Source organism: Furipterus horrens, unplaced genomic scaffold (genome assembly GCF_987537825.1).
Source record: "Furipterus horrens unplaced genomic scaffold, mFurHor1.1.pri manual_scaffold_5, whole genome shotgun sequence".
In the NCBI taxonomy this organism is placed as follows: Eukaryota; Metazoa; Chordata; class Mammalia; order Chiroptera; family Furipteridae; genus Furipterus; species Furipterus horrens.
The window spans coordinates 25,035,442-25,063,390 of NW_028327175.1; the positions used below are offsets into that span (position 1 = coordinate 25,035,442).

Below are 27,949 nucleotides of genomic sequence, written 5' to 3' on the forward strand. Positions count from 1 at the left end.
CTGCCCGCGAAACAGACAAGTGATCAAAAACGAGTGATTACTCAAGATTTGCAGCTTTGCCCAGGCCATGCTGCAGGGTCTGTCCTCGGAGGCATGCACACACACTCACATATACACACACTCACACACAAACAGAAGCCACAGTTTTACTCAAAGACATAGTTTATAAAAGAACAAAGAAAGATAATTTAGGACAAATCCATCACTTATCCAGTGATATCACAAAACCAAATGTGGCAAAACACCGAGTTAAAAGAACACTTGTTTTCAAAAACACTATGGTAGATGCTATTCTTAATGAGTAAACATAGTACTTTGCCTTAACTGATGTAAGTCAGCTGATATTAAATTACATTGCTGTGATATCCTCAAATTAAAATTTAAAAGTAACAATTCTCTCTTGAGATATTGTTAGGAAAAAACAATGACAACGGAGTGAACTTTTTAACGCTGAATCTTGAAATCTCAGTTTTTAAAAAAAAATTGGTAATTTAGCACTAAACAAGGAATACGTACATAAACTTTCTTATGTAGTCGAATAGCAATTTCACTTCACAAAATAAAAAAAAAATTAATGCCATTTTATTTAGTTCATTAACTTTAAAAAGTAATGTTAATTAAAATGTCATCAGCTTTTGAAAGACTTCCGGGCTGTAGTACGGCAGCTGACTATCAAAATACAATTAAATGAAAAGCATTCGGACTAACTAAAGATAAGAAAGATGAAGGTGGGATATGGAAAGAAAAGAGTTATGTATTTTTCATTTCTAAGGAATTCTTAAGATTTCGGAATGATTAAGCCAGATGCAGAAAAAACATGTCCCATCAGACAATAAAGACAACACTGCAGGTAACTGGGCTGTGCAGTTCAGAGGGCTCCTTAAAGTAAGGCCTCAATCACCACCACCTGTGAGCTCAGACTCTTGTGAATCTGAAAACCTCCTTGGGTTTCCATTGAAAGGAGGAGCAAACAGGATCCTTGTTCACAAACACAAACAGAATTCAGATGTAAGCCCTCAGGATGGAGAGGAGTAGGGGGAGGGGTGAATAGGACAAGCCACCACCGGAAGCCTCTAGCAACCAAAAATCAGGAGGCCAGTAAAACGTCTGTGGAATTTTCTAATCTCGTCCTTTAATCCTTTTACTACCTTGTCATGCCGGAATGTAACATTTCCCCGAATACCTGATCTTGAGATCTTTGTTGGAGGTGCTGACCCTTGCTTGTGAAGGCTGCGCTTTGTAGGTTAAAACTGATCTAATACATCAGAATGGCGAAACTTAAGTGGAAACGAGCCATGCTGAAATAACAGGTTAAAAAAGAACCAAATAAACCACTGAATTAGGGCCAGGCACGTGTAAGAACAAAACGGTGGAAATATCTTAGTCTTCTAAAGCAAGGACACTCCCGGGGGTCACCGGAATGTGCATGGGCATTTCTGACAAAGTACCTGTAAAATGGGGGAGTCCCATGAGTGATCTGGCAGGTCACAGAGAGTGATCTGGGGGAGCTCACAGTAAATGATCTGGGGGGTGGGGAGAATTACCGTGATGTATTCAGAGAGGCAAGCCATCACTTCAAAATTATGCCAAGTGCCCTGCTTTTGGTAAGTCCCTGAGCTAGGCACTATTTCTCTTTTTCTTTTTCTTGCCTACTCTACCATACACTGATTTTTCTGGGAATGCAATTATCATGTTAACCCAAGCAAGGCAGTGCTTGGCTTTCTCGGGAACTTTACAAGAAAGAGTTGCTTACTATTTCAAAATATCAGCACAATAATACCAGTCTCAGTATCTGAGTCAACATATCTAACTCATGTCCAGTCTGCAATTTATAGTTGCTATATACACAATTGTTTTATGTATATACCCAGCACCTGAATATCTAATTTTTTCTCTTCTATTGTGCATGTACTTAGGCATTTATAGACTAAACACATTTTATTATAAGTCATCTTTTTTTTGTCTGTAATTTATGCTGTAGCCTATATGTGATATATATATATATATAAACAAACACATACAAATTTTATGTAAAGATAATTACCCACACATTTCATTTCAGCAGACATCATACCATTTTTGTTAAACAACAGGGGTGCAGCATCTCTTAGGACTGAGAACCAGTGTTCCAGCTCACACATTTCACATTGTACAGTGTCTAGAAAAAATTCCTTACAAATATTTCCTCTACATTTTATAATACACATAAGCAGGAAATGTACATCAGAGCGTGATTTAGTGAACACGTGTGAGATGGATATAGATCAGAAGGCATGGCAGAAACCAAAGGCTGCCCCTCCACATGCCAAACCCCTACAGTCAGGAACAGTAATACTGCAGGTACAAAACTACATTCCCCAGTCTTGCTTACAAATAGAAGTGGCCAATGTACAGAACTAAAAAATGTTGAATGGGACTGCCAAGAGAAATGTTAAATAGGAGGCTGAGCATGCTCATTTCCCCTTGCCTCTTTCTCCTCCATATTGCCAAGAACTTCGAGGAGATGGAACTTCAGAAGCTACTCATGACCTTGCAGAAACTTTAAGGATGGCAGTGCACCTGCTAAAAGAGGCAAAACAAAAAGTCAAAAGGATCCAGGGATCCTCTAACAGAACCACCCACCAGCCCTGGAATGCCCACCTTGGGACTACTACACTGGCAGAAAGCAAACCTCTATCTTAAGCCATTGTTTTGGATCTTAAACCAACAGTACAAAATGACAAACAGATTCCCAAACCTCACCAAGTCTCCAAAGACATCATGTAACACCATTAATATTCCAATACGGAGCAGGAAAGAGTAATCCGAGCAAGAACATTCCAATGACTGTCTTTCCTTAGGTGTCTCTGGGACAGCCTGAGAGCAGACACTATTCCTGGGTTTAGAATACCACGCTTGCTCACAGTGGAGCGGGGTGGGGAATGGCTGAGTGCGGAATCACAAACACCTTAACATAAGCAACTCATTAAGCAAAGCTTTGCCTTCGGGGAACTCCCAAGCAGGGATTAAAGTGTCTTGCTGCCGCTGCTGGTACTGTCAGCAGCAGAGATGCAGCAGCAATAGCAGGAAAGCTTCTGGGCAAGAAGACGCATTTGCACCCGCGAAGACCAGACAGCGTGCATCTCGGAAGACATGCTCAGATATCGCATTCCTCAAAAAAACCTTTCATTTAATTCCATTTTATTTCAGTGTAGCTTTCATAGGCTTGTCAACTTAAAAGGTACTATTCCAGCTCATAAAGGATATCATATATACTTTAGTAACTTGTAGCAAAATATCTTTGTCTTTAAGTACAGTAGTGTTATGTAGGAAAATATATGCTAGATTTATTCTGTTTTATATAAAAATTTTTAAATGGTATAGTATAACCAGAAAAAAATTACTGAAAGAAGAGCCTGAAAGTATATAGTGGCCTAAAACATTTATACACAATTTAAGTACTAAAACAAATAATACATATAAGTCTATGGTATGCATTGCAGTTTTGAGTTCTTTGCTATAGAACCACATGAATTAATCTGCTTAAGGTATATGTTTTGTCTAAAAATGTGTATCTAGCTTTTAGGCAGTCAAACCCTGTCCCATAAAGGCACAATAGCGGAAAAAAAAAAAAAAAAAAAGAAAATCAACCTTTATTATTAAAAAGCAGGGCTTAACTTATGTAATTTTTGTACAGATCAAAGTGGCTCATTTTTTTAGGTTTGCTCTTTGTTTTTCTTGGGATACAGTACTTGAGGACTTGAATGGCCATGGAAGTTACATCTTACAAAGATTTACATTTTATAAACATATGAACTAATATGCTCGAGTACCTACATGAGTTAAGAAAAATGGAAGTACTAACTAAAGTAAAAGAAAGTGAGTAAAGTTTAAAAGGTTACCATATCAAAGGTATGTTTGTTCCTAACATTTAAGAAGAAACTTAACTTTTAATTACAACTGCACATAAGATTTGTGGCTTGAATTCCCGTATGTCACCCTAAAAACATTCCACCAAACCTCACAGAGACTTGACTATTCTTATTTCTGGTACTTGGATTGCTACATTTCTCATTAAACCAGATTAGAGTTAAGAGTCTCTAGCAGGACTATTCTTCACTTGCACAAAATAAGAATGTTGCTCTAAGCTAAGAAAACAATACTTGGAGATTATTGCTTAAAGTTGCAAAAACCACTACCCAAAGACCAACTATGACCTATGATATGTTGATTAGGTCCAAATGTGGTGTTATAGATCTAAAAGTGCTAGGAAATGTTCTTCCAGAGATAGACCCCAAATAAGCAAAATATACAAAATACATCAAAGCATGATTAGAAAAGACTAGACTCAACTTGTCATAAAAAAAAAAAAAATGGTGGTCCTTCAAAACTTTCATGTGTGTTGGCTCGAACCAATATCCGTTTTGCCCCTTTTGCAGGGCTTGGCTCGCTCTGGCCTGCAGAGCACACACTTCCATGCTCAGCCTGGAAATGGTTTCACAGCCACCACTATCCTTTCCAACTCTTATGTAATTATTCTCAAAAAAGGTTTTAGCAAAGTAGAAAAGAGTGATAAAGACATCAGCACATGAGTACCCAGCTTATTTTGTAGCTAACAGTGACATTCCTCGGCCAAACAAGTGTCTTGTCTTAACAGGGCTACACCAAGAATCTCCTACCAATAACGCAGGCCAAGGACCTTCTGAAAAGTCCCCTATTGTCACAGTAGTCTCCCATGCCTCAGAGAGGCCACCTACCAGAGGGGAAGCAGCATCCTTGCCTTCAGGGCTCTTGGCTCCCCTCTGAGATGGTTCTTTCCCTTGGCAAGGGTCTTAGACATCAGCCTGTAGAGATCTATCGTATTTCTTTCAGATATTGGGTTTCTTACTCCAACCAGGTCACTATAACTGTGTTTGACTCTGACACCTCTGAGATTATCAGAAAGGAAAAGCTAAAACAAGCCCCAAACCAGAAACTGCTGGGGCAGCCCAGTCAGTTAAAGCAGATGCATGCAGGAAACATGTGTGTTCTATAGACTCCACTTGGGCTTGACCTTTTTTGCTCCTGTGTTTCAAGCCTTTGCAAGGCCTCAAGATGAGTCTTGGGGGAAGGAGAGAGACTGCAGTGCGGCCTGTTGGCTCTGAGGCTGAGCCATACATTGACTCCAGCACCTACACATCTACCTAATGCTGCGAAACTTAACGAGGCTTTGTAACAACAGCTTCACAGACGTTGCAGAAAGGTAGATGAGCTTCCACATACCGGGGATGCAAGGTTTTAGTTCACTTACTATCCAGATGACTCATTTTACTGTTTGTTTTTCTCCCATGCTAATAACACAAATCATACCATCGCCCATTTATCCAGTGTCTTAGAAAAGGAGTTTGACCAGCTTTGCAGGCAGCAAATAAGTCATCTCCACGAGGCCCTGCTGGAGTGTGCAGTAAGTCAGCATATTTGTTACATTGAGAAAAAACTGATGCAGAAACTAAAGCCTGGAGTCACAGTGGATTGGTGAGGGCCAAAGCCAATGTGGTACCTCATCTTTCTCTCTAAGAACTGTGGCCCACAGCTGCTGTGGCCAGGACCTTCGACAGGTGCCTAGACTCGGTACACACACAGTCTTACCTCCCAATGCAAATACTTGGTGTTTAGGTTTACAGGATGGCATGCACAGACTGAGATAAAGATCATTCGTATGAATTTAGTTTGTTAAATAAGTAGTTGATGAGTTTGTCTGCTTAAAATAGAATGTTAAAAATAACCACTCTGTATGCTATTTCTAGAACTATAGCTTATCCCAGACAGTTATATTGCTTCAGCCTCCTGTGATCAACTGCATCAGACAACTTGACCCCTATCCTGCAAGCTGAAGCAAGCAAATGTTTATGAGGCACATGTATACTCCTGTTGCTAAAACACAAACAGGAAAAACATGGCATAGCTCTAATTAAAACAGAAAAGCAGGTGTTAGTGTCTTGGAAAAAAGTGGTGGGAAGGTTTCCCACTGTAAGCTTTTATCATCAGAGCCTGGAAACTATACGTACACTGTTTAAAGAGAAAACTTGTGGGATGGAGGGAGGAGAGAAGAGAAAAGAAAAAGGAAGAGCAAGTCTTGCTTGCAGAAGTCCTACTCAAAAATGACCCTGCACCCATAGCCGGGCAGTGACCTTTCTGTGGGATGAATGTCGCCTGAGCAGCCTACGGCCCTTCAGCCAAGGGGAAGGAGTGTGCCTCAGCGTGTGGTCTGTAAGGCACCTGAGGAGACTTATGGAAGGAGGGGGGAGAGGGAGGGTGGCATGAGAAGCTGCACAGTTAACTAGTACACTCAAGGTAGAAAACCACTGATTCAGGAAAGAAAAAAAAAACACTTAAAAACCATGAGTAGACCTTCCCTTCCATCTTTCTTCCCCTCCCCTCCCCTCCTGGCATTGAGAAAATGGTACCGGGGTCCAAGGCAGTGAGGGGTGGAGGTGCCAGGTTGTCTAAAGAAGTGGGGGGCAGGGGGGCAGTCAGAGGGGCCAGACTGAGAAGTTGAGAGATTGAGCAAATACACTAATTCATCAAATGAGTTAATATACTGAGGATAAAGGGAGCCAGTTTTGCTGCTGTATGAGGAGGACTGTATAAACAGAGTGGGAAAAGCTGGGAAGAACCCTGGGTATTAAATAAGAAATGGAAGAGCTAGTTTTAAAATAGAGATAGATACAGATAGATACAGCAACAGTTAGTTGTAGGTGTATGTGGATGGATGGGTGGAAGGAAGAAAATACATGTTTCCTGGCTGTCTGCTCAGAGCACTAAGAAGCACTGAAACCCCCCAACAACAAGTAAATAAGCCATCTCAAGTACCCAGATCCTAAGTTTCTAAATACCACACAATAGTGCAGGGAACCGTAACTTCTTGGTGAGATGGCTGATCTCAGGGATGTGGCAGGGAAAGGACAAGATGAGACTAGCAACATCTTGTTATGCTAGAAAGTAGTGCTCAAACAATGATAAGAATATATACAGGGTGTCCCCCAAAAAATGTATCGTCGGCAGCCGTCCGTCTCGAGAGACGATGGTGTAGCTTCTTAAGAGTCTATCTGCACCGCCGAGAATGGCTGTGCAGTCCAACTCGGGAGTGACACGGTACCTGTCTCCTCCCGTGTTGAATCGACATCTTGTGATGACGCTGGAGTGTCCTCTCCAGTGAAGCTGAAGCTACAGAGCCTGGGCAGGGTGATATGGAGGGTCTGCTGTTGCCCATGCAGCAGACCCCCCCTCTCTTCGCAGCTGAAGGGTCCAAGGGAAAGACGGAGTCAATACAGCTTGGCTTCAGGTGCGCCGCAGGAGTTGCCGGTGTTGACTACAACGTCAAACCGCCTTAGGGACTCCGGCTCCAGATTTTCTGTCGGGGTTTACTCCCTTAGCCTTTCCCCTGAAGAGGTATGCCGCAAGGCAGCGGAGGTTTTTTGGAGTCAGAGTTTTCCTTCTCTAAAATGTATACACACTTTAAATAATTATAAAGTCCGTGTCTATTAAAGTACATTTCATTTTCAAAATGTAACCGAATCTACAGACATGATTTAATTGTTTTGTCAATGCCTGTTTTCAAACTGACGTCCGCTCTGGTCCAGGCACTGCTGACAACGCAAAGCAATGGAATCGCAAACATCACAAACAGCAAGATGGGCCCCCCACACTACCATCACGATGTTAGATCCTGCCTTGATGAGATCTTGCCAAACAGGTGGATTGGACGAAGGGGTTTCGTAGAATATCCTGCGCGTTCACCAGACCTCACACCACTAGACATTTTTTCATGGGAATACTTAAAAGACAAAGTCTACGCTACGAAACCTGCAACAGTCGCTGAATTGAGAGCAGCCATTGAATGAGAATGCACACAAATACCAAATGAAATGTTTCGTGATGTTAGCGATTCCATTGCTTCGCATCGTCAGCAATGCCTGGACCAGAACGGACGTCAGTTTGAAAACAGGCATTGACAAAACAATTAAATAATGTCTGTAGATTCTATTACATTTTGAAAATGAAATGTATTTTAATAAACACCGACTTTATAATTATTTAAAGTATGTATACATTTTGGGGGGACACCCTGTATTTAGAGGGAAAAAAAAAACACAAAAAGGGGCTTCTGCTAGTCAAATGTGGATAATTTAGGCATCAAAACAGAGTATTGGATTATAATTTGTTGAGTATAAAAAGCTTTTTGTAAATCCATACTGAAATAAGATGAATGAATGAATGAGGGAATAAACAAACAAACAACAAATAAATAAATAAGAAAGCTCTTCCTTATGATAGAAAAGGGCACCTAGGAAATACAGAAGGAATGATGGAAATTAAGTGCTCATCATCAGACAGCCACCATAGTGACAACTGACATGGGCAGGACTTGCCAGTGGAAGCTAAGGCCACAAGAAGTCTGATGAGGAACAGACACCAACCTTATCAAGTGGTCAAGATGAACATTACCAGTTACAGGGCTGGTCTGTGTCCCGGGACCCTGCTGTGCCACGCAGTCAGCCCACAAGGAAACCTGAGTGGGCAGTGAGACTGAGGGTCATCCTACATACACGAAAGGCCTATGCCCCCTAAGACTGTCAAAGACACGAGGCAGAACAAGACTAAAGAATGTTACACCGTGAAGGAGACGTGCCCACTACTGTAATGCACGCTGCTGGACGCCATCCAGGGCCAGGAAAGAGACAGACAGACGGAGACGTAGTTGGAGGAGTGGGAAATATGAAGGGTTGTAGGCAGGATGGCCGTGTTGTATCAATGCTGGTGTGGTGGCTGGAGAGAGGGCTAGGGAGGGAGAGGGTGAAGCAAATGTGAAACCTTAAAAATTGGGCAATCTGGGTCAAGGGAGCGTCGGAGCTCTTCTGTTCTGTTCTAACACTTGTATAGCCTGAAACCATTTCAAAATTTAAATAGTTTAAAAGGAAAAAAAAAATTCGTTCTGTTCTGCTAAAAGTCTTTTCCATTCATCCTGTTCAAATTACTGCCTCCTTGAGGGTATAGCTCAAGGACTACAAATTGTGGTGTAAGGCCCCAGCCTGGGAAGCTGTCTACCTGCCATTAAACTATGAGTACTGATTATACTGAATCTGCACCATAGGCAAACATGTCTACATGTCAAGATGTCCCATTTTCATAGAACGCAGTTATAACAGTGAGGAAATTCTGTACTTTGCTAGCAGGACCCAGGGCAACAAGCAGACTGAACCAGCCAGGTGGACACTAGAGCTGGTCAGGTCACATGGCTTCCGGGAAAGTCATGCAGGCAAAGACAGTAGCCCAGCTCCTGCCCACCCTCTGTGAGCTCCTCCTCAACCCCACAGTGGCCTGAAACCTGCAGCTGCCATCAAAGAGCAGATCCTGGACTGTCATGAGGAGGTAGCGGGGTGAAGACCTCTTCACACCATGGATAACACGGCCATTCACTTTCTGTATCCAGGTGGAAATCAGACAATGGTGCTCAGAGGTGGTACACGCCGGGAAAGAATATGCTTTTGGAACTCACAAAATCTTCATGAATCAGTGTAATACAAAATTACAGATATCTTCAATTTTCATTGTTACTATAAAATAGGCTAGCTATCATTTATTTATGTAATTCCTATTAGTTAATAAATACTGGATGCGAAATTCAGAAGCACAATAAGAGGTGATTATTTTTTAATTCCACGGACAATATAAAATAGTGCTAAGAAAGATTAAGGAATCTTGTGAGGCAAAAAGGTGACTAGAGAAACAAACATGTAGATATGCCCTTCCAGGGGAAGGAGGTTTGACCACATTCCAAGGCCAAGTGTCACAGTGGTCAGGCAGCTTTAGTTCACCCTTGGGCACTCAGGGGTCAGGTAAGGACAGCTGCTTGAGGAAGCAGGAAGCGCCAGACTGAAAAGCAAATGGCCAGTTTCTTCCCCACCACTTTCACTGTGGATGTGGTTCACATCAAGGAAGATTTGGATTTCAAGATTTACTAAACATCTACTCTGTGCCTAGCCTTCTACCAGTGGGTCGGAAACATTTTCTTACTGAAGTTTCCCACTACTCTTTCCCATCAGCATACACAGTATTATAGATGCTCACGATCAGAGGAGAAGGGAGACAGCCTTGGGAAGAGCAAGCAGGCACAGAACTCCTATGCACTCCCACTGACCTCCAGGAATTAACCCAGGTCATGAAGGCAGGCTGGCCTGAAGGACCAGGTAACCAAGATGTGAACGAGAGTGATAAGCCTCAGTCTTTCGGTAGTTGTCGTCATCACTATGCCTTGCATGTGATACGACACAAAGGCATCTGGGAACATGAAGCCGGCCCGCCTGGGCCAACATTCCAGATCTCTCTTCTACAGCTCTTGACCTGGCACAAGTCACCTCATTGTTGAGCCTCAGTTTCCTCATTTGTAACAGCGGGTTTATTAATACTACAAGCCCCAGAGTTGTGAGCATTAAATAAGCTATTATATAAAGTCCTTACAACAAAGCCTGGCACAGAAGAAGGTAGCAGAAAATAAAGTAGAGTAATTATATTAAATAATACACCCTAAAATAATGAAGAAAACAGCACACTGATATTTCTAAAACAGTGAGTAGCGTGACATACTTTAAAAAAAAAACAGTGTGCGCTTTGCAATCCAGAACATGAAGCTCCATCGGGTTTGCCTCTTTTCCAGAAAGTTTCATTCAGGAAGATGAAATGGGGTTTGTCTAGACTGAATAGCACACAAATGTGTATTTCCTAAATACATGTAGACAAGAAGACTGGAATTTCATTTACATTAGCAGATGAAAATCTAAGCCCTTGAAAGGAAATCCACAAATGCCAAAGGACCCGGAAAAGTTTGCTCACGGCCCACCATCCTCTTTTCTGTACTAGCTTTCACCCCCTACTCAAGTTCAAACGTCACAATGACACTATAGTTTCCACTAAAAAAACCAAAAGTTATTTTCTAGACTAGCCAAAATTTCCATTTTTTTTTTTTCAGCTTCTGTGTTATGACACAAAAATACTGTTGCTTTGCGACTGAGGTAGAACTGACCACTCACCTCCGAATAAGCCAGGGTGATGTGCTCGTATATTCCCTGGTGGTGGTGGATGGCATCCTCCAGGTCCTGCAGCTCTGAGGGAAGGTCCACCTCGCCGCAGGCTTTGCACCACGAGTCCACGTTGCTCATATACTTTGAAGGTTAAAAAAAAAAAAAGATTGTGTCTATCAATGGCAATGCATAGTGAAAAGTGGTTTTTTAACATGGTTTTGAAATAAGGGTAGTTGAGACATTCTAAGAACCGAGTATGGTTGACTCTCCATCTCAAATGGCTTTCCTGTGAGTTCTCACACTGGATTCCTGGACCCCGCCCCTGACTTTAGGTTCTGGCAGAACTGGGGCTGGGCCTAGGAACCCGAATTGGAAACAGTGACCTCAGGGGACTCTGTGGCCCACATCTCGGACCACACCTGGAGTAGCCCTGCCCTGCATTATCTGTTTTGGGCATCCTGGTTAATTTTCCCACTCCACGTATGAATTCACATTTCTAACTGCCCTGCCCTCTCAGCCTCAGCAAGACGGCAAGGTGCAATTCTCCCGGAGCTCAGTCCAACTTTCTTGCTTTCCTCTTACATTAAATTCCTAATGGTTCCTCCCCCCCCCCCCACATATCTGTCTGAACTTCCCAACACTATTTCTTGTATAGACTATCTTTACCCACTTTCTTAAATAACATACCACCATATACAAGAATAAACTTAACATGGATCAAAGACTTAAACATAAGGCTCAAAACTATAAAACTCCAGAAGAAAATATAGGCAGCAAGACCTCTGACATTTCTCTTAGCAATATTTTATCTGATAGATCTCCTCAGGCAAGAAAAACAAAAAATAAATGGGACTATATCAAACTAAAAAGGTTTTGCACAGAAGAGGAAACCATCAACAACAACAAAAAGACAACCCACTGAATGGGAGAAGATATTAGCCAACAATACATCCAATGAGGGGTTATTACCCAATATTTATAAAGAATTCAAACAACAGCAAAAAAAAAAAAAAAAAAAAAAAATCCTATTAAAAAATGGCAGAGAACCTAAATAGACACTTCTACAAAGAGGACATACAGATGGCCCATAGACATATGAAAAGATGTTCAATGTCACTAATCATCAGAGATACAAATTAAAACCACAATGAGGTATCACCTCACGGCTGTCAGAATGGCCATCATCAATAAGTCAATAAACAACAAGTGCTGTTGAGGATGTGGAGAAAGGGGAACCCTCATGCACTGCTGGTGCAGTCACTATGATAAACAGTGTGGAAGTTCCTCAAAAAATTTAAAATGGAATTGCCTTATGACCCAATCATTCCACTTCTGGGTATATATCACAGGAAACCCACAACACTAATTTGAAAGAATATATGTACCCCTATGTTCACTGCTGCATTACTTATAGTAGCCAAGCTATGGAAGCAACCCAAGTGCCCATCAGTGGAAGAGAAGATAAAAAAGCTGCGGTACATACAGGGTGGGGCAAAAGTAGGTTAACAGTTATTCATATAGGAAATAATACAATAATTAATAAATAATGCAAGAATAAACTGTATTTCATGTCCTCACAACTGTAAACCTACTACCCTCCACTATGTATATACAAGGGAATATTACTTGGTCACAATAAAGGAATGAAATCTTACCATCTGCAACAGTATGGATGAACCAAGAGGATATAAGGATATTATGCTAAGTGAAATAAGTCTGTGAGACAAATACCATATTATTTCACATATTTATGGAATCTAAAGAACAAAATAAATGAACAAACAAAATTGGAACAGACTCACAGGCACAGAAAAGAGAGATGGTTGCCAGAGGGGAGGGAGTTGGAGAACTGAATGAAAAAGGTGAAGAGATTAAAAAGTACAAATTGGTAGCTACAAAACAGTCATGGGAATATAAAGTATAGCACAGCAAATACAGTCAATGATATTGTAATAACTATGTATGGCGCCAGATGAGTACTTGGAATACCGTGGGAAACACTTTGTATAGTGTATGACTGTCTAAGGACTATGCTAACCACCTGAAACTAATACAAAATAATACTAAACGTAAACTGTAATTAAAAATAAAATTTAAAAAATGGTAATGATAAAATATCTGAAATCATTTACCTATCATTAGGAAGAGCAGCAGACCCATTTTTCTACCTTTTTAAAAGCAAACGCACACAGGAGTAAAAGAAGAGCGAGAAGTCCTCCCACACTCCTCGCTGTGCTCCTGAATCTAAGGACAGGCAAGGAGGCAGCGGATCGCCCCGGTCTGTCCCACTTGCACGTAAACAACAAGAGGTCCCCTGCAGGCTGCAGAACCAGGCTGCTGACTGCCATCGCCATCTCTCCTCAGTTTTCTCCACGGCCACCCCCAAGTCCCCAGGATTCATCAATAGCTGAGAAGCCACTGCCAAATTTCCTAGGGAGTTCCTATCTGCATTCATCACGTTAAATGTCAAAGACAAGCAGCAGAAGGCCCAATTAAGGACGCTAATTCAATTAAGCCAAATAGACAGGGACACATTTCCCTGGGTTTCACCTCTTTTACTCCCATTCTTCACAGTATTTCTGCTCACCAGGGGATGCAGAGGGCGGCTATTTAAAACAGGCTAACTGATCTGCCACGCAGGAAATGTGCTATGATTTTTTTGAAACATATAGATGAGAATGCCCTCTCAAGTACTTACGACATTTTTAGGAACTTAAAATAGACAAGTCATCCAAATAATAACTGTTTATAAAAATCCTTTTATTATTAATATACTGGCTCAGAAAAATATCTGTATGCAAATCTTAGGGCTTGAAATGAATTCATGTGGCATTAAGTGTCATCTGATAGCATGTGGTTTCTGATGGCTTCAAACATGACTAAATTAACACACGCACAGGGGAATATTCTCATGATCCTCCTGTACAGCACTGGCCTAATATCCCCAAGGCAGTGGAAGTAGTAATAAAAGGACTTTACACCTCCTCCCTCCGCACATATACAGGTATGACTAATTAAGCACATTTTTAAGTATTTCTGGGGTGGGGTGTTCTATAAATGTCAGGTCAGGTTGAATGATTCTAACTATTCTTGATCTTAATTTCACTCTCTTCTCCTTGATTATTGCATTTAACACAAATTAAGTTATTATAAACATTTTCAATTATGAATTGCCTGAGCATTATCATTAATAAATCATCAGGTCAAGTCAGAATTAATTGCTCCTGCACACTGGTCACTACAAAAAGCCCAAAACAAAGCATAGTTACAACATATTCTTAAGAGGCTAAAACACTTCTGACTTAACAAGTTAAAGGTAAATTTTAGTTATATAATACTTCACAATAAGCAGAAGTGTCAGACTAATATGTTAGTGTATCAAAACGACTAATAAAATATATTCAACTCCAATTTTCGAAGTAACCAATAAAGAAACATTCAAGAAATTTATATATGCCTGTAATAAAAGCAGTTTACTTATAATTTCTTAACATATCCTGAGGGTATTTGATTATACATACCTGAAAATATGTAGCCAAGTTCTAAATACATAGGAAAGGATGGCCACGTGGACACCTTGTGGAAGGATTCTGCACATCTAAACTCACTGGGTTAAAATAGCCTAATGGTACAAAAATATCTGGCCATGGTTGGGCAGGGACTTTTGAGCAAGCATAATTTTTGCCTTTTATTTATGAGATGGCAACCCTTGATCCCAACGGGCAAGCCCCAGGCCCTAAATGCTTTCTGAGAGGCCGATCACCCAAAGGACCTGAACCCAGGTGCCACCAGAGCATCAGCCCCACTGAGAGCCAAGAAAGAGGGTATTCACAGGTGTTCCACAAAGAAAAAGTATGCTGGGGTCAAGTCTTGCAGCAAAATGCGACAGGTATCCATAAAATAGAACCTTTGAGAAACTTGTACAACGATACTGTGCACTATGCATATGGGGGCAGGGGGCTGGTATGTTGTTTAAAAACTTCTCTGAACACTCCGCTACATTCCAACCCACACACGTACACACCCCTGTCCCCATCTTGAAAACTCAGTTTGGGACGGCAACACCAGGGAACCTGTCTCGCACACAGCCTGACACTTCATAAAGGACAACAGAGGATGGCTCCTGGACTCCAGCAAGGTCACAGAAGCCAGTTCAGTGTCTCATACTTTAAACGCTCAGGAGACCAAAATATGTGAACACCCAGCACCTGGCTAGACAGAGGGTCAGGTCAAGAGAGTGAAAGAGAATTAAATGCTTCTGCCTGAATAAAAATCAGGAGCCAGCTTCAGGGCTGGGGCTTCTGATGCTGAGCAGAATGGTGACTTTTTAAAAGTATGGCTGAATAGAAGAGAAAAGGAGTCTGGGTCAGCTGGTTGCGATATATAAGCTTTAAAGGAGGAGCTTAGATTATTAATTAGCAGACTGATTTTCATAAGCATTTATTCCACTAATCTCCACGTGCTGAGTGAGAGTCAGGGCCTCCAATCCAGGAGTAGCTTGGCTCCTTGGCCCATTTTGCCTTCCACCACCCAGAGCTGGGGTCCTCACAGCTGGAATGTCACCCCCACCACCGCGTGATGGGGTGGCAGCCGAGTGCAGGTAGCTAGCTTGGATTAGGAGATGGAGGGACAGAAGCTTCCTAAAATGTGAAGTTTTAAAATGCTTACGTAAAAGAATTTTCTCTTTTTTGGAAAACATTAGGACTGGTTGAATTTTATATATATATGTAAAGTACTATATATGACATCAAACTTCAGAGTTCTTTCTTATCTCTACTTTCTTCATTTTCTGTTTTCATTTCTAGAAAATACTATTTTAAGTTTTATTTCATCATTTCTACTCCCTGAGCCTTAACCAACACACTCCCTTCTCCTGGTGACTCGCAGGGAGATGGGCTTCCAGCTCTGCCCAGGAAAGTCACAGGAAGGATGGGGCATTGCCCACCGTGAGCACAGCTCAGTTGGCTCCGACCAAAGCGAGCTAGAGAAGACAGGTTCAGTTTGAACCACAATGGCCAATGATCACTCCAAGTACCTTACATCTGAATAATTTTTCATGAATACATTTTTATTATATACACATATGTTTATTTACTCCAGTTCCTTTCAATTCCATGAGAATTTTGTTTTACCGTAAGTCAAGAATTAGGCCTCTGCTTTTAATAAAGTAAAACATCAAGATGGAAACAATTAGATATGTATTATTTGCCTTAGAAATTCAACAGGTAATACTGAAGCAGTATTATTTTCCTCGGCATTTCAACCCACACTTAAGATAAAATTAGCCAAATGGTAAGTATAAGTCATGTTTACAGTAAATGTTACTTCTAAAATTTTTATGGAAAGTGAAACTTTATAAGAATATTAATCTAGGTGCTTGTTTCTGAAACAGTGTATGATTATGTCAGGAACTAAAGGATCTTCCTAGACCTAATGAAAGGCCAAGCTTTGAGACCATGTGCAAATCACTCCCTAAAGAGAATATAAGGACAATGCCACCAGCCCCATTTAGTTCACTGGCCTGGTTTAAAAAAGGAATGAGATTTTTGTGTTAAAGAGCTGTAAATTTCAAAGGACTCTGCAAAAACTGGTTGTTGCTTTTTTCTTGGCTATTATGGAATTAGAGGCCCTGAAAGCCACCAATAAAAGAAGGGCATCAGATGTATGGTTCACTCAGAGGGTAAACTGCCATCAGCACAGACGGAACTCCCTGTAGTGCTTGAGGTGTAGCCTGTGCCGCCTACTAAGTGGCCACAAGCCCCACGTGCCACTGAGCCTCTGAAATACAGACACTGTGACTGAGCAAGTGAATTTTCATTTAATTCTACTTTTAAATTATTTTATTAATATATTTTATTGAACCTGAAGGAACTTCAAAAGCCACACGTGGTGACTGGCTACCATATGGGGCAGTGTGGCTCTAGATCATGTTTTTTAATAGTAAAAAGGAAAGATTTTAAAGTGTAGTAAAATCAAGTCCCTTTATTTCTTTTTCTTCTCTTTTCTCTCTCTCTCTTTTTTTTTAAATCCTCACCTGAGGATATGTCTGTTGATTTTAGAGACAGAGGAAGGGAGAGAGAGAAACATTGATCGGTTGCCTTCTGTATGGGCCCCGACAAGGGACTGAACCTGAAACTGAGCCACTCGACCAGGGCAAGTCACTTTATTTCTTTATGTTATAAAAATGTTATTCTAAAAACATTTGCTATGGGAATTTCTTAATACAAAGGGACTGTCCAGTGGCTATCTCACATGATGGAAAAAGTGAAGGCTGGAGCCCCTGACCACGTCTACTGATAGAATTGCTCACACAGAGGTCATGTCTCCACAGTGACACACTGATATTCTGACTCTGCACAACCTCCCCTGGGGAGGAGGTCATGAGAGAGAAAGAATGGCCCAGACATCTTCGGAAAGAAAACACCTACACAATGTCATTCTCATCTAGTTTTAACCTCAAGATTCATGTTTACGAAACCACAGCAAATGCCACCACCAGAACACTCAGGGACAGAGCAGCAAGGCTAGGGGCTCAGCAAACCCCTGTCCCTCTCCGGGACTGCCGTCCTGATAGGAAGGCTGCCTCCTTTCATTAGACCATTAATCACCGGGTCGCATATTTGAGTCTTACGTCCCCCTAATAAGATTTACATTCTTAACGAGAATTTTGGACGGCATTCAAGAAGTGGCTATCATGGACACCTAACTTATGACGTCCAAGTTTCTGGTCCTTTCTCAGCAGAGGTTGTGAAAACAGCTTAAGCATAACTGGAAGTCAAAGCATTTAAAAAGAAGGAACAGCCCTGACTGATGTGGCTCAACGGACTGGGTGCCAGACTGAGAACGGGAAGGTCACCAGTTCGATTCCCAATCAGGGCACATGCCTAGATCTCAAGTTCAGTCCCTGGTTGGGGGCGTGCAAAAGACAACTGATTGCTATTTTTCTCACACATCATTGTTCCTCTCCCTTTCTTTCTCCCTCCCTTCCCCTCTCTCTAAAAAGTAATAAATAAAATTTTAAAAACAAAATAAAAAGAAGAAACAAAGTTGACCTAGTCCTGTGGCTGCTCTCCTGAGTAGGGGAAAACTGTGTTAGTAAATGTGACCCTCTTCCACACACCAGAATTTCAAGGTTCTTACTCTTTTTTCATTCAGTGAAGGGGGGATACACAATGTGTTAGTGCTTGAGGGGAAGAAAACATGTTCTGAAGACACCCTGGGCACATCTCCGCTGCCTGGGCAGGCCTCTCCGCGTCAGCCATGGCCTATCAGGATGCCGGGCGCCCCCTCACCAGCCACTCTATCCCGAAGCTCAGATTTGGCTTCTTCTCTGGCCACTTGATATGCATGGACACCTCCAGTATTGTTATTGTTTATGCAGGACACCAGGAAATCCTGTTCAATAATATTAGTCATCTAACTTAGTGTCCTTCAAATCTGTAACTTACAGCCACTCAGTTTATCCATATAAAAATAGCCTAGACTTCTTCAACTTTGCTGCAAGTATGAAATTTTTAATAATAAAACATTGCAAGGGGGAAATGCCCCATGGCACTCACATTTCTAGATTATTTTCAGGCAGGTGAGAGCAGTAATTCATTTTTCGGGTTTGTTTACAATGCTGAATCCTGCCATGTTTATGAAAGAGATATTCCCTGTGTGTTATTATGCTTCAGGCTACCTGCCTTTCACCCAAGCAGCTTGTGGTGCTTCAAATTTATTTGTATCATCTTGACATACCTTTCTGGGGGCCCACTGCCAATGTACACCCCACTCCAGGTCCAGGGGGGCTGCTGTACCCCATGCTGGGTTACCTTCCAGCTGACATATGGGCGGGCAGCACATAGCTTACCTCCCCACTCCCAGGAATGCCCAGTGAACAGTGCATCACTATATTACACTATGATAAGGACAAGAGCAGCTCACAATCCTGCAGACAGTACTACTTTATCTTGAAGAGGGTTCTTATTACTTTAAAAGAGATGTTTTTCTGTGGGAGCTTTTATTTATCCTTTACCATTAAACTAGTTAAATGCATATGGTTAGTAAGCAGAAAAATCTTACTACTAAAACCTGCAAGTCCCTTTTCACAGCTTAGTTTTTATACAAGGAGATTAAGGTTTTTTCTCTTCATATCCCACTCAGTTTCCTCTCTCGTCTCATACTTCAAAGGTTTCTAGGGTTGAGATCACTAATTAGTGTCTTGTGCAACATTCTACTAGCTGCCTTGCCCAAAGCCCAGGCAAGCTGGGGCCTCTGTCTTACCTTTACTGACTTCGCTCCTCAACAGAGACTGTTTCTAGATTAAAGGGATAGTATTTCCTTCTTAGAAGCATCAGTGCAAATCCCTATGAATATAGTTTTCCCCCCCAAAAGCTGTATCAATATTTTTCCCTTAAAATAAGGCAAGCCTTTGCCTCTTCCCCATACGTCTTTCCAGTTGTTAAAATTTCCTGTGCTCTTTGTCAACATCCTAAAAAAGAATTCCACCGTCGGGCACACCTTCCACGCTGACGTCTGTCCTCAGCACACCACTTTCCTTTCTCAACTTTCAGAGTGTGTTTACTTAAGCTGGTTTGTTTGAGGAAGGGATTGTGGAGGCGTGGGTCGTGTTACAGGCACACATTACACATTACCTCTTAAATCAGCTGTTTTGACCAGCACATCAGCTAGTGAAGCCAACGTGTCAGAATCATACAAATCACTTAATAATTGTGGAAGACCCTGAAAGCTGCCGCCCACAGCCACTCTCCCACCCAGCCCTTGCTGGCCAAGCCTGCCAACTGCTTGGGGGGCTGAAAAGCTGGATCTCCTCCTTCAACCCTCCCTTGCACCAGGGTGTGGGCACACCCCACTCCTGGATTATGGGAAAGCCCTGGGGTGGCGGGACCTTCTGACAATAAGTTTCCCTGATGAAAGTGAGGGGTAAAGACACTCCGTGCCAGCCCTGTCTCCACTGGGCCTCATGGGTGAGGGGCTGGTGCTGGGAGTGACGGCACACATCCTGTGACCCTGTGGGGAAGGTCGAGCAGACTGAGAAGAGCCAGCCCAAGCCCTGGCATTGTCATGGGGCTAGAACTTGCTATGTTTCGTTTCTGTGTCCAAGGGGAAAGCAAAGCCCTGATATTTAAAACTGATAGTCAGGCATTCTGTTATTTGCTGCCAAAGTATCCTAATTAGAATCCTGCAGTGACGATAACAAAGAGGATGGGAGGAAGAGGACGAGAGGGAGAAGAGGGGTAAAGAACAGTGGCTACCACTTATTAGTACTTGCTGTACACCAGGCACTGTGCAGGGCACTGAGTATCTCATTTCCACGACAGAACACTCCTTTCAGGTAGAGACTTTTATTTCTACCTTACAATGAGAAAACGAGGAACGGGGAGGTGAAATCACTTGAGTAAGGTGGCACAGCAGCGGGTAAGACAGCCGGGGTTTTTGCTCACAGCTGACTGATTCAGAGCCACACCAAAGGCCTCCAAGGATCTGGCTGCAGGGATGGAAGCACTTACTGGAGGAGGCAGTGTTCCAGGCACCACCTCGTGCTGGGCACTGACCTTTTCCGCTTTCTGGTGGAAAACGGAGGACATGTCCAGCAAGGTGCTGCGCTCATCCAGTGCGGCGGCAAACGCCTTCCACTCCTGCTCCAGCTGATTCGCGATCTGCTTAATCTGCTGTGAGGCGTAGTGGCCGGACTCCACCAAGCGATTGGCCACCGACATGATCCGGTTGATGTTGACATACACATTCTGGAGAAAGAGGCAGAAAAAGGGGTCTCCTTAGGGGAAGGCAAACAAGAGTCTTCTTTTAAAACACACGAATAGCACTTTCTGAAATATAGCCTATTCGCTTATCATATTTTTAATAGCAGAATCACCTGCTATGTAATAGTGCACATATTTGCTCTGTGGATTTCCATGAACTCTTAAGTATGAGTTCCCATTTCTGTTTTTAAGACTGCAAAATTACAAACCAAGTAGCTGAAAGACATATTGTTAGGTCCTGAGCAATCAAATGCACAAGTGTGTGCACACAAATACACTATTACTCATTTCTTGGCTCCTGATCCTGAAAAGGGTCCAGATGGCAAGCCTACTGACTCACAGTCACCCAGAACTGCAGGAACCCAACAGTTCAGTTTCTAACTAGAACCCAGAAACCACTAAATATGTACTTAGCAATCCAAGGCCATTTGTGTGAAAACAAGCTCTCCTTTCTACATAATCCCAAATCATCTTTTTGGTGCCAACTGAAAATATTCTGTAAATGGATCCACTCTCTCCAAGGAAAATGAACTGGGGCACAGAACAATGCTGTGTTCAAATGTTAAATCAAGCTTTTTGACTGTTCAAATTCCTATCTTCAGGTCCACCAGTTTCCTGCAAAAATAAGAACCAAAGCTTAAAATAAAAAATAAAACCTGCACTTTTTGCAAAACAAGTTCTTGCTATGGTATTTCCCTTTCCTCCTTTGATATTCTTGGAGGGTCATATTGTAACCAAGGCTGCGGTGGGGATACACACCTTCAACAAAGCCCAGGCTGTTGTTTTTCACATACTTAAGATTTTTTTGTGATGCATCAGAACATTGCTGCTTTCCATGGGTCCCCCAAAATCGTTGGCTCCTTCCAGTCTTGTCCCTACATCTCCTCACCTCCCCTGTCCAAATTCCTCCACATTTTCCCTCTCTTCTTCCCTTCCTACACTGGTCCTTTGGGCCAGTCTCCCACTGGCCGGCACCCAGACCTCTGCAAGAGCCTCCTGGTTGTTACCTGGTCTGCACCCACCCACATAAGCATCCCGAAGAACCCACTTGTCCATTCTTTCCTTACTCCTTCTTGTACTCCACTTTTCCTGCGTATCTGACCCAAACCTAACTAAGTGGAGTCCTCTAGATCTGGAATCAGAGAGCCACAGACTTCAGCCTCTGAGATACTTTTCTGGGCTGCAGCTGCAGGCAAGAGTCAGCTAACAGATGGCTGGATGTGGAGAGTGGCAGAGAGAGAGTACACTCCATGGGGGCTGCGGCAGCCAGTCAAGGCCACGAGCAGTGGGGAACTGGCCTCACTGGCTCGGGTGGCATCAATGCTCTCATGAGTGTCCTTTAAGTCAAAAGCAGTGCCTCCCTTTCTCATAGGCAGACTCTCCCTCCAGCGACAGGTATCTATATTCACTAATGTTTGCTTTCTCTACCACCTTAAAGAGGAAAGTCAACCCAAAAGCTCTGAAAGGAACAATTCAAGCAGATTGCTCCTGTTATAATCCAGACAAGAGCTATCCATTCCAATGGCTCTCCTGTGGGACCCACTGAAGGCACTTCACTGCCCCTAGAATCCACTACAGCTCCCTGAATTAATTTTAGGTCTTCAACCAGACTGTAGTCACAGGCTGTAGAGTACTGGTCTGTGCAGGACACCTTTTGCACATCGTCATTACTCCTGGTACAGATGAAGGAACACAGGGGCACATAGCGACCTGTACTCAAATATGACAGTATACAATTCCCTACATTAGAAGTACCTACACCTCCATTCTTACCATCACTCCTTTTAAAATATGTGATAGCAGAGTGAGCATACTTGTTGGTATCCCTTAATATGCTTTCTTTAAAGATTATCAACTTGGCATATTGATATTTATCAATAATCTTCTCCTTTTCTTTTTCAAAATTATTTAAAACACTGTGGATAATACAAGAAAGGGGTGAGGGTAACAGGCCCTTGTTCTGCATAGATAAATGTCCTAGACGAAGGCTAAGGATTCCTGGAGCTGTTGAGAGGAAAGGGCAGGACAGGCCTAAAAGGCTCTCCCCAGTCGTCACCCAGCATGGCACAGGGCTACCACATTCTTTAAATTAACTTTTCAACTTAGAAACATTAATAGAAGTATATAGTATTCCCTCACTTATCGCAGGTATCACATTCTAGACCCCCCCGCAATAAGTGAAAGTCCACGAAGTAGGAACCTTACATTTATTTTAGTATTTATATATATTTTAAGGCTTTATAAACCCTTCCCACACACTTATAAACCATTCCCAGTTCCTTATCAACTTTTCCCACTCCCTTATTAACCTTTTCCACACTTTTATAAACACTACTTATGTTCTTAAACATATTCTACACTCTTAAACCTACTTACTTTATTAACATACGTATACAGTACCGCAAAATCCCGTGATATAGCAAAACATCCGCAATAAATAAACATATTTTTAAAAATCCCGCAATACAGTGAGGCCGCAACAAGTGAACTGCGTTATAGAGAGGGACTACTGTATTGTAGAAAATTAGAAAATATATTTTAACCAAAAAAAAAAAGAAAAAACTCATATTTTTCAAAGTTTCTTGTTTTAAAAGTATTTTTAATTAAATTGATGACATTACTGACAGTGGCAACCATTTACCAAGTATTTATTATGTGTTCAGCCCTATGCTTAGTGTTTTGCACAGGCAGAGAGAATAAAATAATGTTAACAACAAGGAAGGTAGACATTATCCCCACTTCACAGATAGGAAACCAAGGCTCAGAGTTCGGCAGCCTGCCCAAGGTCACATGGTAGGTAGAAGAGTCAGAATTAAAAACCTTTGTATTCATAACCCATGCTCCTGTCGTCCACACCATCCTTCCTGTTCTGTTGATACCTACATCTGTCACTGATAATGCCAAAATATATTTAAATATTTCTAGTTTTTAAAATATGTGATGGAGTGGGCTGAATGTGCTTTTCAACACTAGTTGAAGTTTCAGAATATTTTGAAAAATTGGTAGGAATTTTAATGAAATTCTTGGAAGAAGTGAACATTTTTGGCTCTCCCTTACACCAGAAAATTTTTTCCTTATACTCTAGGATAGATATCAAATGTTTTGATGGAGTCTATTACAAAAATTTTATTGCTAAGTCTTATCTTTGAGACAACCTAATTTGAAGCACTTAGTTGACCAAACTTTAATTAAATGACATCTTAATTAATTTAAACTGAGACCCCATCTATGTACTGCTTCAATGCTCTGAAACAAATATTACGAGGCCTAAGAGTGATTAATTCTCACAAGGCCAGTCAAAGACCACACCAAAACTCCTTGTCCTTGAAGAGGAAATTTCTAGAAACTTACTTGTCTATAGAAGCAACCATGTATCCCATCAAACAGCACATAATTTTTAGTTATAGTAACCGCAAAAAAGGTAACAAAGGTGCTATTCAAAATTCACTGTTGGGTCTTTTTGGTTTCTGTTTTGCAGCCTGCAGCAAGCCCTACCTGGTCACAGCAGGCCAAGGCTGTCCAGTGCATCAGACTCAGAGAGAGCCAGGGGATTCCAGCCAGGGCTGACATCGGACCCCAGTCCTTCAGTTCAACTTGGAAGGAAATTTCATGTCTTAGGAGAACTGGGGTATGCCTTTGGGGTTAGAATTAGGCTGGCTAATTTCTTCATTTTCAAGAACGCCAGCACACTGACAGGGTCTGTTCAGGGGACTCGCTAAGCCTCCATCTGAGAAGCTTTTCCAGAGCCCCTGCAGAACCCCACGAGGTAGAGCACAGGAACCGGCATCCACATAATTGGTTCAAGTTTCACTGGTTTATCTGCTTGCTCATTTTCATTTGTGTTTGTTGAAAACTGAAAACTAGCTACTTAGACACTGCTAACACTGAGAACTTCCCACAGTTGGAGGTCAGCTGCCACCATCAAATCAGTAACTCTGAAGGCCCCACGTGGCCTCCTGGCTGCATGCTGGGGGTGTGATCTGAGGAAATGCCTCCTGTTTGCTCAAATACTTTCCCATACAGGACACATTGATTCTGACAGAATCTTACCATACAGTTCATAGCAAAGTGGTTGTGCTGTGTCTGAAGCTCCATTGCATGTGGATGGCTGGTCCCAATCTCAGTGTAGCTGTTCAGAAACAGGCCCTTGTTGTGTGTGATCCAGTCAAACATCTATTGAAACAAAAAAGACAACCTGGAATCACTCCAGAAAGAGAAATGACTGACATAAACCCAGGAACAGGTCCAAACACAAGAAAGGCAACATCCTTCCTCTGATAACCTCTCAGACATTGGGGCCCAGATGATTCTTGACTTCTCAGAAGGGAGCACAGTTCCGAACTTGCCGGATCTATAAGAAAATCTTTTATAATAGTTTCCTTTGACAGATGGAGAATTAAGGAGCAAAGGTATTCAAATCCCCCAGGCTAATTAAGAACTCTAATCTTTTGACTTTAAACCCAGCTCCCCTGCTATATTGAACTGCTGAACAGACCACACTGCTCTTCAATTACAAACCAAATAGGTAAAATCAGGGATTTCTGATCTCTGGGTGGGTTTTGCTATTCCCTCAGCTTACTGATAACAATTCCAAAGACTAAACAAATGTTCTTTAATGTAAGAAGTATAAAAGAAATCTGGTAAAATGCAAACAGTACAAATTTACTGTGAAAATAAAAAGGACTTAGAAAAAATTAACAAAGACATCTCTCTTAAGGTTCAATCAAGATGCTACCTGGAGAAGGATGTCAATTACACTGTTCACAAGGAAAACATTTAAGGGGGGTTGGAGAAATGCCTACCAATTAGCATTGCTACTATGATTTGAACCAGTATACCAGAGATGGTCAGCTGTTTTTCTAGTAATTGAAAGGAAGATTTTCTAGTGTCTTTGACAAGGCAATACTTAAAACCTAAGTATACTGACAAATATGTTAAAAGCTTACCAAATAATAGTACTGGATAGTCACCTTTTGAAAGATCCTTTTATATCAAAGATTTCTAATGTAGGTTTTTTACTTTATAAAACATTCTCTTGTCCATGAAAAACGTTCACTAAGCTCAAATGAAGTGTTATCAATTCACCCACATTCATGGCTTGCAATACATTCCTATAAATAAGTGCACTGTTTTCACATGGCTGAGAGTGTTAGCCAGTAACTGACAAGAATTCTCGTTGACTAGTTTGTTTGTCTGGAGCACAAGAATAAAACATGAGACCATAAACAATTATTGCCTGTATTTTCCAGAAGCTATTATTTTTAATACATTATTCACCCTTAAAAAAAAAAAAAAAAAAAAAGATCTGAATGGTGTTCTGTCACTAGCTTTTTTCCATGCAGAAGGGCAGTTATTAGCAAAAGACATATATATATATATACCTAATTATTGCTTTCAATAATATAATGCCATAAAAGTTTCACTCTTTTAGCTGGAGATATTCTCATCTCTCTTACAGGCATTCTAAACCAAGATACCAGTAATTAATAACTCTAAGTTTCTAAAATGGCACTGCACTGCACAACGAATAGCAATGGAAAGCAGATTGAGGGCGCTCTCTGAATGATCTAGGGCACTCTCTGAACTTGACACTTACCGTTTCTAACCAATGCCACTTGAGTAACTTACCCTGCCCTAGCCCTCTCTCTTCCCCCCACCAGCCTTGGCTGCTGAGACCTAATGATCCAGGAAGCTTCCCTGCACATCTCATGTTAGCATCCCTCTCCCTCCTCCTTTACCTTCTCAGCATCCTGTTCAAACAGCCTCAGCTGAAAGCACTGGTCCAGCTTCAGTTTCCTCACATGCCACATCTGGTGCAGATGCTGCCGCGTCGAGTGCAGCCTGTCCAGCATGGCGGACACCTTGGGTAAGAGGCTTTGCAGGTCCGCATTGCCTGACCCTGAGTTCTTTTTGGGAAAGCTGTCACTGCTCTGAATCCTCTGGAGCAGCTTCTGTCCCTCTAAATCCAAGTCCTCTATGGGGGCCTTAATCACCTTCTTCTTCAGCTGGGAATGTTCCTCGATCATATTCCGAGCCCCGTCTAAATCCTGAGGCAACTCTTTCTTGGCTAGGATGTCCTGAAGTTCCTCCAGCCGAGAGAGCATGTGGGTTGCATTGCTAATGTAATCTTCAAAAGCAACTCTGATTTCAATCCATTCTTCATGGTTGTATTCCAAGCAGCCATCAAACTCCGGAGTTAGCTGAGAAGGATCAACTACTTTGGTAAGGCCTTCTAAAGAGACCATATTTGTCTTAAGGGAAAAAAAATATGTATGAGAAAATGAACCGATTCTATATAGTCTCATCATAAAGCAATTACCAACATTTAGTCACAGATTTTCAAACTTAAAGTAAATAACCTATTTATAGAAAATATAATATACCTGTACTGGACCCATAAAAATAAATGTAAATAAAAGAAGCATTATAGTAGAGTTGGTGAAAATAAACTCATTAGAGTAACACATATGTTAGTTGGAATACTTAGAATCATATGTATTTCATGAGAGCTAAAGAAATTTGATTTCTTTCCAAGATTGTGGAAATTAACCCACTATCTTAGGCACATTAACCAGGAAATGTGTTCAATTGCCAAGTACAGGGCAGGTGATTCAGAAATATCACTTTTGTCAACACAGCCTTCCTCATCCACGCCACTTGGCCACCTCATTCCCAACAGAGAACTCTGCCAAGGCTTCTTACTACCTGCAGTCAAGCTAATGTCTTGTTCACGGGCTTCAAAAACCCTTTGGAGCACCACATCCCACAAAGGACACTTATTTGTGAGCTGCTTATAAGGTGGCTGATCCATGCTGCTGCAACCAGCCCACCTTCATCATTCTTCTTTCCTAAACTCACCGCCCACAGAATAACAGTGAGAGAATATGAATGACTTCTTTTAATGTAGAAAATACACAAGATAAGTTAGCAAGAAAGCTGTCAGAAGCTCTTTTCACAAAGGTAAAGCCAGAATGGTTCGTTCACTGCAATAACCAACAACGATTCTGAGCAGTACAACTGTTGTACATAATCTGCACTATGTGACCAAGTTTTAGTCAATTACAACTAAACAGGAAATTTTAAACTCACTCTACCTGTCAGGTGTGCTGCAGGATTAATACAGGACTTATGCCTCAAGGAAAGCAT

General features: G+C 41.7%; 1 protein-coding gene across 1 annotated transcript in view; it reads right to left on the minus strand.

Annotated features, from left to right (window-relative positions):
* Positions 1 to 27,949, minus strand: part of TRIO (trio Rho guanine nucleotide exchange factor) — a 329,457-nt gene that overhangs the window by 168,416 nt on the left and 133,092 nt on the right. The window contains exons 5-8 of the mRNA XM_090276222.1: positions 26,542 to 27,054; positions 24,854 to 24,976; positions 20,597 to 20,788; positions 11,049 to 11,180 (exon numbers count right to left, since the gene is read on the minus strand). Coding sequence (XP_090132348.1) covers positions 11,049 to 11,180; positions 20,597 to 20,788; positions 24,854 to 24,976; positions 26,542 to 27,054 — 960 coding nt within the window. The remainder of the gene's footprint in view (positions 1 to 11,048; positions 11,181 to 20,596; positions 20,789 to 24,853; positions 24,977 to 26,541; positions 27,055 to 27,949) is intronic.